Source organism: Nyctibius grandis, chromosome Z (assembly GCF_013368605.1).
Source record: "Nyctibius grandis isolate bNycGra1 chromosome Z, bNycGra1.pri, whole genome shotgun sequence".
In the NCBI taxonomy this organism is placed as follows: Eukaryota; Metazoa; Chordata; class Aves; order Nyctibiiformes; family Nyctibiidae; genus Nyctibius; species Nyctibius grandis.
This window is the reverse complement of record NC_090695.1, coordinates 93,753,906-93,767,102: the sequence shown is the minus strand read 5'-3', so window position 1 is coordinate 93,767,102 and position 13,197 is coordinate 93,753,906. Positions and strand designations below refer to the sequence as shown.

The following is a 13,197-nucleotide window of genomic DNA, read 5'->3' as shown; positions in this document are numbered from 1 at the left end:
GGGCTCAGTATCAACCTTTCATGGCATTTTTATTTCTGTGTAACACAAAGTTGGGTAGCAGGCATATGAAATATAATGAAGACATGGGATTAAAACTTTATTTGGTTCCCATGAAGGGGGAAACAAACCATATGATAAAGCACATGATAAGAAAATGCATATGGAGAAATGGCAATTCACAGGCAGATAAATGGATGAAAAATTGCCTGAGCTGTACATCAACTGGAATAAGATTGCAGAATATGATAGCAGGTAAGAGTGCTACAGACAGGGAAAACAGCCAGACAAAGTTACAGAGGAAAGGAAAACAACCAAAACCAGGTCTCGTCTACTCCCTGATCCCAATTCTCGTTGCGGGTGTGCGTGCAATACAAGCACTGTGAAATTAGACACCATGTGCAAGGAAATTGCATGGCCAGTTCCAATGGCCAGACCATCCCAAGTAGCAGACTGACTGCTGGTGTTGGCTCTTAACTTTACCCAGGAGGTCTGAAGAGAGGAACAGTGTTTGCTCCTATTTAACAAACTCAGGAAAGACAGAGATCCATAAAACTAGAAATGGGTCTGTATCATTAGCCTTTTATGATCGGTTTCTGGTACAAATCTCACATGGCCTTATGATTTAGACTGCAAACTTAGAAATGTAGATCTTCTTTCATTCAGACTGTGAAGCAGTGTTGAACTTGGTGGTAACAGTACTTGCCTATCTAAATGGGTTTGCAGACTGTGGCAGGATGGGGGGCGGCGAGTCCTAGCATAGCTAAGTTGGATGTAAGCAGCTTCCCCACTTGTCAGGTTGCTCTTCAACAAGGCTGTTGTTATTCACGCAGGACAGCACAGGTCGCCTGAGGCTGAGGCCTTAATGTGAAAGTCGTTTGGGGGACGGTAAGGTCCAAGTCAGACTCTGAAACTCCTGGCTGGGGTTGAAAAGTAAACGTCTGCAGCAACCCTACAAAGAAGACAAACAGCTCCATCTTGGCGAGGCTTTCTCCAATGCAGTTCCTTCGCCCTGCAGACGAAAGCAGTGTGTTTACTTGATGGAAAGATCAAACTAGAATATTTGCCATGGACACGTTAGCATCTGAGATGTTGCAATGGAAGCAGGAGTGAAACGTTGAAACGCACCAGAGCGTTTCAGAGCAGAGGAGCCCATGTTGCTAAAGGTAGCTGTCCCAGCCACGCTGGTACAATGTGCCTGCCTGGTCTCCTTTGTCACACAGCTACCTGCAGCAGCAAGTCACAGCCGTGTTACAGGGTTAGTATGCATTTATGATGTACCCTCTCCTCTCCTTAGCTCTTCCAACCCTCTCAGCATCTTTAACTCTTTCTCTTTGAAAAGCAGCCTGATAGAAAAATGCCACCTCCTCCCAAAGCGGAATGGTTTGAAACTCACTTTTCCTGTGAAATTTATCCTAACATCCCACTTTTAGAAAAGACTGTGTTTCTTCTTTCCTACCACCTCTTTGTGCTAGATTCTAAGCCCTTGTGTGATGGTCTCTGTACAGGTGAAGCACTTGGTGGACAGCGAGGACTGGCTTCCTAACGTTAGAAGGCACTGCTGAGGGTTTGTGGTTGGAGCATGTTCTGGAATCCCTTCAAGCCATCCTTTCAGTACTTAGCCATGAAGATCACGTTAGTGTATATTGTAATAAAATGGTCCTGCCATAGCCTCAGCTCCGTGCACATCAGCCCTTTAGTTACCTGTGGAGAACGGCAGGAAAGCCTCTCTCTTTACAAAATTCCCTTCAGCATCAAGGAAGTGGTTGGGGTTGAACTGATGTGGTGTCTCCCATTGTGTCTTATCCAGCAGCACTGAGGTGAGTGACGGGATTACAATTATACCCTGGAAGACAAGTACATGAAGGCACAAAAGATAGCAAAAGTGCTCTGTTTTGGTTCATTTTGTGACACAGACTTCAGTGTCCCAGGAGATTTGCTCCACCTGGTGTTGGTGGAGACCCTGAGGGCTTTATCCCATCAGCCAGTAGAGAGAGCGAAGTCAGTGAGATTTTCCCAGCAGTGCCAAGGATTGAAGCCAAATCCCATAAGGTGCTGTGAAAACCTCAAGCAGAGGGTCAGATCCTGTAAATTCCCCAGCAGGCACTTCACTGGGCAGATGGCATCAAGGAGGTAAACCAGAGTCACTCGTGGAGCGAGGAAGTCCTCAGCATGAGAGGGACTCACACAGAATCACAGAATCACAGAATGTTAGGGATTGGAAGGGACCTCGAAAGATCATCTAGTCCAATCCCCCTGCCGGGGCAGGATTGCCTAGACCATATCACACAGGAACGCGTCCAGGCGGGTTTTGAATGTCTCCAGAGAAGGAGACTCCACAACCTCTCTGGGCAGCCTGTTCCAGTGTTCAGTCACCCTTACAGTAAAGAAGTTTTTCCTCAAATTTAAGTGGAACCTCCTGTGCTCCAGCTTGCACCCATTGCCCCTTGTCCTGTCAAGGGATGTCACTGAGAAGAGCCTGGCTCCATCCTCTTGACACTTGCCCTTTACATATTTATAAACATTAATGAGGTCACCCCTCAGTCTCCTCTTCTCTAAGCTAAAGAGACCCAGCTCCCTCAGCCTCTCCTCATAAGGGAGATGTTCCACTCCCTTAATCATCTTCGTGGCTCTGCGACTGAAGGGAGTCCTTCAATACCAGTCTCTCTGGACTCAACATAGTCACTGGAAAGGAAGAAACTCTTTTGGGGGTGATTTTGGATGCTTACTTTGGGCTTCAGTCCTATAATTCCCTCTGAAGAAACCAGTCTTTAGTGGCACTAGCAAAAATGAGGAGGGTGTTTGTTCATGGGATGGAGCAATTACCTACCTTGGGAATGAAGTAGCCCCTGAAGTGGGTGTCAACAGCAGTGCAGCGGGGAACGTGGGGCAGGAGGGTGATAAACCTTTGCACTTCATGTAGCACGGCATTTGTAAAAGGCATGTTCTTCCGATCCTCATACGTGGCCCAGCTTCCAGCTTTGACAGTTCTCCCAATCTCCTCCTGCACCTTTTCTGGAAGGAACAAACAAAGGGATGTGCCCCAGCAAGGAAGCCAACTCCCTCCTTGGATTTGGTTTTGGGAAGAACATATTTTTCCAGGGTCTGGAGGGAGAGGATTCTTAAAATGCCAGCCTGGGTTTCCCGGCTCTATTTCTAGTTCATGGGTTGACGGGTTGTTTCCCCAGCATTGTACTTTGATCTCCACTCATCTTCTCTCCCAGCAAGGCACAGGGACTATTTTATTGTGACTTTGATCAGCGTCTAATTACATCATTAGTTCATAATAATAAAGAAACAGGATTCAGCTCTTAAGGCCAAAGAGCTTCTGTGGATCTGCAGCCAGGCCTCTCCCCTCCCCGTATCTGCCATGCCATGGATGGAGTGCAGGTGAAAGGAGCTCACTTTGAATCTCTGGGTATTTCATCATCAGCAGGATGGCCCACTGGAGCGTTGTGGCTATGGTCTCTGTCCCCGCCATGACCAGGTCAAGGAGGGATGCTATTAGGTTGTCATCATGGAAGAGGCTGTCTTTCTTGTTTTTCTCCTTGAAAAACACAAGTGGTAAGAAAGGTCTTAAAACTATCCGTCTTAATTTTCAGCAAGCTTGGGAAATGCTGCATAGCCTATGACACTGCTGGCTATGATCTTGTGTTTGTGAACTGGGTAATAAAACAGACCTGATCTTGAATGCACAGCATTCACCAAAGGTGGGAGCACCAAAGATGAAAGGTTTGGAGTGGAGTTTTGGTTCAGCATCCATCTCCACCCAAAAGCAGGCTGAAGCCCAGGGCCAGACGCTGTTCACAGACTCAGCCTCACAGGTGTGGAAAGAGCCTGGTCTCTCCCCTGTACAGAAGGAGATTCAGCTAATCCCAGCTCCGACGGACTCCTCCTGCTCAAGGGCAGGACTGAATCCCCAACAATGTTCAAAATGGCCTTTCAGTTCATTTCTGCTGAGCTTTAGGACTGTACTGACCCTTCCTCCACATAGCTGGGTAGAAGACTTAGTGCCTAAGGTTGGCCCAGATCCAGAAAGAAGAAAAAACTCAAATCCCAAATATTTTGCATTGAATGAAATCAACTGATGTGTGAAACTGCCGAGTCTATACTAAAATATGATGCAGGGCAGGGCTAGGACTTGTACTGATGATTTATCATTCTAGTACTTTAAGTGTATCATTCATCTTGGAGCAACAGTATCAATGATTAACTGATTTGTTGTAATAAAAAGAAAGGCAGAGTCAGCTTTCATGTGAATTCATGCATTTCCTAGTAGGAACAAGGAGTTGATCTCACACTATTAGCACTGCTATTTCAGGAGTGGACTGAGACGCTGGCTTTCATATCTTAATTTTGATAGAAAAATCCCTGCAGTAAATTACACCAACTGTAAGAGACTGGCATCTGATTTCAATACCACTAGAATAACCGCATGGATTTTGATAGATTTACATGACATGACTGAAATCAAGACTCAGCAACTGTTCTAGCTAGAAAATCCAAAGGGACATTGCAAAGTCAACAGAGCTAAGCAGTCAAATACCTCTTGTTGCTTGAATATCAGTGCATCAATGTAGCTCCTCACGCTGTTCTCATTGATATCCTCCCTGCTTGCCTTCATGTATTGCCTTAAAATGATGCGCACATCTTCTATTTTCCCAAGCATAATCTTGTGGGTTTTAAAAAGAAATCCAAGGAATGGGTAGAAATTGAAATACTAATGAGGAATTAAAAAAGAGAAGCATTAGTGTCTGCAGAAATATCAGCATGCTGAAACGGCTTCTTCCTAAGGCATGACATATCAGTTGAGTTTTGTCTTGTAGTAGTAGTATCTTAGCATCCCAGGCAGATTTTCATAAGGGAGGGCTTTGCAACCTTTGAGCCTTTATTTAGTACTACCTAATTTTAAGCATTTATACCATTCTGTGGGAACAGATCGTCTACCAGTAACAGCCTGATCAGCCTCTCAACAGAGTTGGGGCTCCAGTGTGCCAGGCCACCAGTCAGTTTAGATCAGTATGAGACTGGTTAGTTTTTTCCAACATCAGATACGAAGGACAGGGTATGATAGTTTGAAGATAAGCAGAGTCTTCCTAGTACTCTCCAAGGAAGCGTTTTTAATGCAGCCTGTGAAATCTCACTCACCTGGACATCAGCACTGAATGTGCCTTTTTAGAAAATGCAGCAAAGGCAAACAAAGCCTAGATGGTGCAGTTATGGTGAAGAAGCCAAAAAAAAAAAAAAAAATCTATGGAGCTAAAGTAGCCATAGTTCAGGTCCCATTTTAGCTCCACACAGGTATGCAGGATGGTTCAAAAGGAGAGTAGCAAAGGGGAATCTGGCTGCACACTTGTAGTGACCGAGGTGGTATGACAGGACAACTGTCACATTTTAGGTGTAATGGCTGGTTCTGAATATTTGAAAACTGCTGAACTAAATTCTATGGTTTATGTGGCTCACAGATGTAATGTGCCAGTGTAACAATATGTTAATCTGTGGGACAGGTTACTTACATTCAAATACGGAGATCCCAGAAGGATCATAACTTCATCTATGAGTCTTAAGAGAGTGAGAAATGTTGGGTCCTTATAGTCAAACCTGTCTCCAAACAGCATGATGAAGGTGATATTGATGGGAGCGCAGTTGAAGGATGGCAGACTAAAAGGTTCCCCTGCAATGGGAAGAGGATGGAAATGTTAGTGAGATGCTGCAGCAGCAGTGACACCTATGAGGCTGTACAGTGTCGTGATGGTCTGCAGCTCACCTTTGAAGGATTTGATCATCTCGATAAGGAAGTGAAGCTCCTCAAAAATTCTCCCTTCTATCATTTTTTTCCCCATGCCAAGGTTGCGCATGCTGGATACGGTGAACCTCCGAGTTGTTCTCCACAGCTCTCCGATAGAGAAGAACAAACCTGGGGACGCCGTGAGACATTACCGCTGGGCTCATGCATGGAGGAGCCCCACCGCACGAAACAAGATAGGGGACTGGATGAGGAGGGATCTCCACAAGTGTTTCTGCTGCCCAGTTTCCCATGGATTTGGGGACTGAGGGTGTCCCATCTCTGTGTGCCCCATCCCTATATCCTCTTAGCTCCGTTCTCCCACTCTCACTGAGCCTCTAGTTTGGGGAAAACAAGCTCCCACCCAACCCAGTCTGCCCCAGCCCTCTCCTGAGTGCAAGGTAAGCAGGTATGGCTTTCAGACCAGTACGGGTTGGCTGTAGAGCTGGGGAGAGATGTTGGTCTAAGTCAATCATACAACCTTTCTGACCCTGTTTGGTTGCAAGTCTAGGGCCTCAAGCAACAACCTTGTATCTTTGAAGCTTCTCCCTTTGTCCTGTTCTGGTCATAAAGTTATTTTATCTATGTGAGATGGGATAGTTCAGTCTCCTCAACCCTGGCCAGTGCTGAACTCTTTTATGGAGATTCCCAGCACCACTGTATTTTCAGCAGTGGCAAAAATGCTATCATTTTATAGAGGTCACTGAGCTTATGCCTTGATGGTCACTAACCCCGCCAAGAAGGGATGGGTATTTCATTCTGTCAGTGTGTTGGAAATAGCAAAAGAAAAAATTGTGTCAGTAATCCAAAGACTACCTGAGATTGTGTCAATTGAAAAACTGGATCTAGCACTTCACATCTTCATCTTGGCTGCAAGGTTTTTAAATTTTAGTTTGCTTTTCTGAGAATAAACACTACTTTAGAGCCATATAGTTTTAATTTAGAAAGCAAAACTTGTTCTCTAAAAATGTGAAAGCAAATTTCTAAACTTCTTAATTTTTCTTTAATTCGGGCACTTTCATCTGGATAATTCGTTTTCTGCAAACAGCTTCAGAGCCAAGAAATTGGCATCTTCTGAAGAAAAAATGTTTCATTGGAAAATTTGTGACCATTGTTACTTAACAGCCCCTGTGAATTTACAGCTTTGGGTCACCTCTAAGCGGCTCAGACTCGGGCAGAGAAGGTAAGTGTGAAAGGACTTATAGTGCAATACTGACAGTCTCCCACAGGGATATTTTACATGTAAATTAGCTCTGAAAAATGCTTTTCTCCCCATCGATTCCTTTTCCTTATGTAGCAATAAATTCATCTATTGATATTATGGCTGGGTAATTTAATTTCTAATTGTAACTTCAGCCTATGACCAGCATATTAAGCTGCCTTTTGGATCCTCAAAGCTAAAGCCTCAGCTGAAGCAGAAGATGGACAAACAAGGCAAAAAGTCCTCTGAAATACTCAGTTGCCCTGGAAAAACCATGAGGTTGTTTGTGGGGGCAAATTCCCAGCCTCAGCCTATTGCTTCTGCCTGAACCTGTTTCATGTGGTCCACCCAAGAACTTTTATGGGGAGGCAAGGCACAGGGGACTGATGATGTCCAACATTGTGATGTCCAAAAAACGTGGCACCTGGCAGTGGGAGAACGGGAAAAACCCTACAGCTCCGAACAGCCAAACCAGTTAGTCCAAAGTCCCCTGAAACCATGGGGAAGGTTTGTAAATGTGATGGTGGTGGAGAGCTGCTCTTGTTGATGTCTTATAGAAATTAACCCCAGAATCACCACGGTGCCTTTAAAAATCCCACTCCTCACCCTCGAACATTTAGGATATGGATCGGCCGCAAGTGCATTAGCAAAAATTATGGTAGTGAAAAGCCAGGAGGCATTGCATGGAAGTGAGGAAAGCCAAATATTTTCTGTCGGCTTGGCTTTAGAAGGGTCCAAGGGGGATGTTTAAAAGCCAGGCTCCGGGGAAGCACAGTTAGGCTGGCACTAAGTGCCACTGTCATCCCTCCCGCCCACCCCCGCTCATTTCTCTAGTACCGTTTCCGTTCTGAATTTGGTCAAATATTGGGATGGATGGTCTGTCTACAAACTCCTCTGGGTAGTTCACAAGCGCCTCCCGCACAACTTCGTACCCGGTCAGGACCACAACTTTCTGGAACCCAAAGTGGAGGGTGAAGATGGGGCCGTATTTTTCCGCAAGCTGAAAAAGAGGCGAGCTGTGATGGTCAGGAAGGGATGGAGTGTGCACAGGGCAAGCGCCCATTGCTTTCTGAAAGGACAGATGTCCTGGTGCCCTGCTGGGAACAGCTGTGGAGCCGCCACCTGCAGAACAGCATCTGTGAGCCGGAGCTCGTCACGGTCAAACATGAGGCATTTCGTACAGATGCCTGGCTGGCATCCATACGGATTTTAGGCTTATTGCCACGAAAGAACCCCCAACCCCATCAGTGCATTACTAATCGGGTTTTGCTGTTAAAGAGAAAGTAAATTAAAAGCAAAAAAAACAACCTGGAGTTAAAGACCAGACCTCAAATGGCAACACAAGTTGGCAAACCGGAGAAAGACGAAAACAGAGAAGACTGTGTTCAGATTTCAGTGCAGATGATGCTGTTGTGCAGGAAAGCTTTGGTACGATGCTCCTCTCATACCAAAGCACTCCTGCATCCCTGCTGCTAGACCAGAGGAGCCATTTGCCCCATGCCAGGCATTCAGTTTGCCCCGGATGGCCACAAATTGCAAATCCGTGCCCCTCTGCTCGGCCCTGGCTTTGGTACCTAAAGCTCAGCTGGGCACAGCAGGGAAACCCACGGCAGGAGCAGGAGGCTGCCTGAACCGCTGGCTGTCCCCATGCTTGAACACAAAGTGATGCTCGTTTTGCACTGAGAAGACTCTGGATGTATCTTTGCCATGACACAGAGAGGCTTTTTCACTGCCACATGCCCCAGGACAGATTCTGCACGGCTCCCCACCACAGCTGTGCTTTGCCAGGCGGTTCACAAAGGCAATGCAGTGCCTCGACGGGCTGAAAACCCCTCCAGGAGCATGCGGTCCCACTGGCACGTCCTACGTGTGCCCCAGAGCCGGCTGTGCTGTGTGCAATCCCCGCTCCTCTTTGCCAAGGAAAGGGGTCTGGGATGAGGCTCTGCGCAGAGTGGGGCAGGCTGGCAGGGAAACACGTGTGCTGCAGTGGGGACCGCGGGAGGCTGAACGCTCCTGCCTACCTCTGCCCCACCACCGTGGCAGCACCTTGCTCCCCAGCAGCTTGAGAGCAGCAGCTGGGGACGGTCAAGAAGAGTTTGGGCTGGAGCAAGGCGATGGGAAGGCACAGCTCGGATCTGCTGCCTAAGCAAATACGCGGTGTACGCGTGCAGCCTCAGCCTGCGCCGGGTTCAACGGCAGCTTTCGCAGGGGAGCGGGGTCCCCCCACGCCCTGCAAACTGCCCCATCGGGGTGCCCAGCCAACGAACCCTAGTGCCTGCTGCTCTCTGTGGGGTGGGATGGAGGGATAACCCCTCTGGAGTAATCCCGAAGTAGAGGCAGACATGGGCAATGCCAGCTACAGCCCAGCGGGTGACAGAAGCGTGCGGAGGTAACTCCAAGAGGCTGCAGCCACGTCCACCCAGCCCCGCTGGGTAAGCTGACCCCAGCCCTGACATCGTCCGTAACGCCGCCAGGTGCCGGAGCCTCACCCCACGGCAGAGCCAACCTGCCACGCGGCTGCTCCCAGAGAGCTGCCGGGGTTTGCTGAGCGTCGGTGTGACGGGAGCCGTGCAGATGGGAGCCGGGAGCTGCCGCTGTCTGCGTGCTCGTCCTCTCCCTGACCCGGCGCAGGTCGGTCCCCGAGGGTGCTGTCTGCTGAGGTGAGGAGGGACACCCAACAGCCTGACACAAACAGCCGGGGCTGGGCCAGCCTCGTCTTGCACCGAAGAACAGTTTACCACCACGAGTGGGGTGAGTTGTCTTAATTACAGGCTAATAGAAGAGCTCACAGGCTATTCGTTCTGGTTCGTTAGCGCAACGCTTCCATCCCTCTCTTGTACTGCTGTCTAGATTTTAATGCGTATCCAATTCATCAAGAGGGAAGTGGATTTTGCAACAGGGCATCTGGATTTCGGCCCTTCCCAAAGCAGTTTTGGGGTCACTGCATCATGCAATTCCCCTTGCTGGTTCTCCTGGGTGGAGGCGAGGGAAGCAATTTCATTTCATATTAGTTATGTCCTAATGCTTTAAAAGATTTCTGGGTGTCTGAGCTGTCAAATTAATATTTCAAGTCCCACAAGCATTATATACTTCATGTACATCATCAGAATTACATGAAGAATTCCCATATTACCCAGAGGTCTTTTTTTAATGGTTGATCGCTCATAAATGACATTGCATCAACACAGACGTTGCCTAGAAGCAGCCCAGAAAAATATTATAAAGCAATTTTCACACCTTTACAATTTAGTTTGAATTAAAAAAGACAGAAAGTTCTCACTGATATATCCCAGGCAGCTTTAAAATCTATGAGGGTCTGGGTTTGGGGGTTTTTGTCCTACCTTCATTAGTGATTTATCTTGCCTTCTAAGATCCACCAAGTGCAGGTTACCAATGATCGGAAGAGGAGTTGGACCAGGAGGAAATTTAAAAGCTGAATTTTTATAGCCAGTTGAAATATAAAGTACAGCTAATAATACTGCTGCACACAACAGACAAATTAATGCAGGATCAGAGGTAAATGAAATTAAAAAAGACATTTTTTTTTTAGAAATAATCTGTTTTTTGGAGGTTAGAAGCAATAAAAATGCAGTGGCACTGTTCAGTTTCTGCCAGCTGGCTTTCTGTTTGCTCTCTGCGATTGCTACAAGCACTCGATTCTTATTAAGGTTTGTAGAGTACCTAAATAAATACTGCATACTCCACCCTCTTTAAACACCTCAGAGAATGTGGTCTAAGCAGTTTGCAAAGCCTGTCCAGAAGTAAAGAGAGTTTCAAATTACAAACCCATGCATGTGTGTGCAAGAACATGTACATGGGAAAAGGTGCTTGGCATTCCTCTGTAACCTCCTCCTTCCCCCGAGACCTCAAGGTCCTTTATTAGCAGTACTATGACCCTTCAAACACTCTGCTGACACGGGGAAATAAAAAGGTTTCTCTGAATCCTATTAGAAGCCTCCAGATGCAGATTTCGATAGGGTTGGAGATCTCCATGTTACTAGAGAGACAAATAGTATTGTTACAGGAGACTTTAGCTTTCTTGACGCCAAGTGGAGATCAAAGGTTGTTAATAGTGGTAAAGCCCATGTACCCCTGGGGGTTGTAGCCCATAAACTTCTTCATAAAGTCGGCTCTGAACTGCCCAGAAGGGATGTAATTTCAGACTTTGTGTCTGAAGTAGAGGACATGTAATAGCTAGCCATGGCAAATTAGCTTGGATCGAGTAATCATGAGTGTATTCATGAGTGCAAAGAAAAGACAAAATTAGATTTGAAACTTCTGGGAGGATTCTTCATTTTGCAAGACCAGCTTCTAAGAGATAGAGGGAAGAAGTTAATGAAGTTAATGAAGCCAGCTGACCTGGCAGCCTTCAGGAGGGGAACAAGACAGGAGAACAGGATTTTTTTAAGTCAAAGATATGAAACACCTGGAGCTTCCATTGCTCATAAAGGTTTAAATCCTGTATAGAAGGAATTGAGATCTACCCCATTGAATAGTGGTTTTCAGGAGGATATTGGGAATATCCAGGAGTCACCATCCCTGGAGGTGTTTAAGAAAAGACTAGATGTGGCACTTAGTGCCATGGTCTAGTTGACACAGTGGTGTTAGGTCAAAGGTTGGAATTGATGATCTCAGAGGTCTCTTCCAACCTGGTCGATTCTGTGATTCTGTAATAGGCAGCCAATGGACAATTGAACAATAAGATTGTTCAGGGAAGGAAGAGCTGTCTGACATGATCAGGATGGACAAGGCTAAAGGTACATTTATCCAAAGGTTAGATCATATAAAGGCCATTATTCAGCAAATATGGGTCCTCAGCCTTGCAAATGCAAAGAAGACAGGGAAGGAAGTGGACCTATTGTGAAGGGTGGCATAGCTATGGTTAGCACGGTCCCAAAGACAACGGCTGCTTGGTTGCAGGCTGGAGCTGCCTGCATGGTGTCGAGGTGCTACAGCACAACAGCCGCCCAGAAGCAGAAGAAGCCAGTGTGTTGCAACACTTCTAGGATTTTTTTTTTAAATTAGTTTCCAAGAAATGGGCTGGAGGCAACGGTTTCCCCCAGAGCATGCCTGGGATGACTCAACCCTGCCTGCTCAAGTGAGCGAAGAGGCAGAGGAGCTGTAAAGACAGGCAAGAAGGACGAGGGCTGGCACAGGGTGCAGGACGTGGGCATTGCGATGGGAACTCGCAATGGCACACGCTCTGCGCCCCATGAAAAATGTTTGTTCCTGCAGGGTTTTTTTTGACCGGCAGCACCCTGCAGTGCAAAAGTTACGTGTTGCTGCCACTCTCCTGGTATTTCATCCTTGCCCTGGGAGCCGCCGAAATCATAAAAAGGCCTTTCAGAAAGAGACTTAAATTATCTCTGAAAAGCCAGCGGGGAGTGTGTTGGGTTTTTTTAAAGCAGGCTCTGAGTGCAATGCATTAAAATGACAAAGGTAAGTAAAGCTCTTGCGATGACAAGAAATTCCTGTCTCAATAATGTGTCTGGTACGTGTTTCGCTCCGGAGCCGCACTGCTACGTGCTCCCCTGCCTGAGCACACAGAGCCGAGCACAACCCACCTGCCAGGCACTGACACCGCTCCGGCTGCATTCCCGGGGCCCCTCGGGGTGCTCGCAGACGGGTTGTCCTCCATCCCTCGTGCCCACGTGGCAATCCCCTGCCACAGCCTGGGAACCAGGTGGTGCTGGTGAGGACGTGAAGCGTGGGATCATCCACCGACCTCTAAGCGCAGCCACTGCCCTGCCAGTTAGCCAACGTGGGGAGAGCCAGCCCCTAAAGCACCAGCCCTGCATCCTTTAAATTAACTTAAATCCCCCCAAATCTCTGTGCCTTCCCTGCCTGTCCCATTCTTGACCAGCAGCGCATCCAGGACTGCAGCCTCAGATAACTCCTGCTGGCTTCTACTGTGACAAGTTCCTTTTAGGCAAGGGCAGGAGTCACAGGAATCACTGTAAGAGGCCACATCAGAGACCCGTCCAGAGCCACGTCCTGTCTCAGACAGCAGTTGTGATTTTCTGGCGTTAGAAATTCAATTATTTCCTTTGTGGCTGTGAGTATTGCTCACTCTTCTCACTGCTAAATGTGTCCTGGCTGCATGTTGTCCTGGGATCCCTGTGCTCACCTCTCTAGTGTGGGTGTATTAAAGGTGGTGCAGCCCAACTTTATAATTTTGACCCAAAATCAGTTTCATCCTGCAACACCAGACAGA

General features: G+C 47.2%; 1 protein-coding gene across 1 annotated transcript; it reads right to left on the bottom strand.

Moving 5' to 3' along the window:
- Positions 1 to 818: 818 nt before the first annotated feature.
- Positions 819 to 10,522, bottom strand: LOC137675903 (cytochrome P450 2W1-like). Its single transcript, XM_068422198.1, has 9 exons — positions 10,325 to 10,522; positions 7,821 to 7,983; positions 5,765 to 5,914; positions 5,514 to 5,671; positions 4,544 to 4,717; positions 3,403 to 3,544; positions 2,828 to 3,012; positions 1,702 to 1,843; positions 819 to 1,009 (listed from the first exon to the last, which is right to left on the bottom strand). The coding sequence occupies exons 1-9, from the start codon at positions 10,520 to 10,522 to the stop codon at positions 819 to 821; spliced, it is 1,503 nt and encodes a 500-aa protein (XP_068278299.1).
- Between the last annotated feature and the right edge of the window lie 2,675 nt (positions 10,523 to 13,197).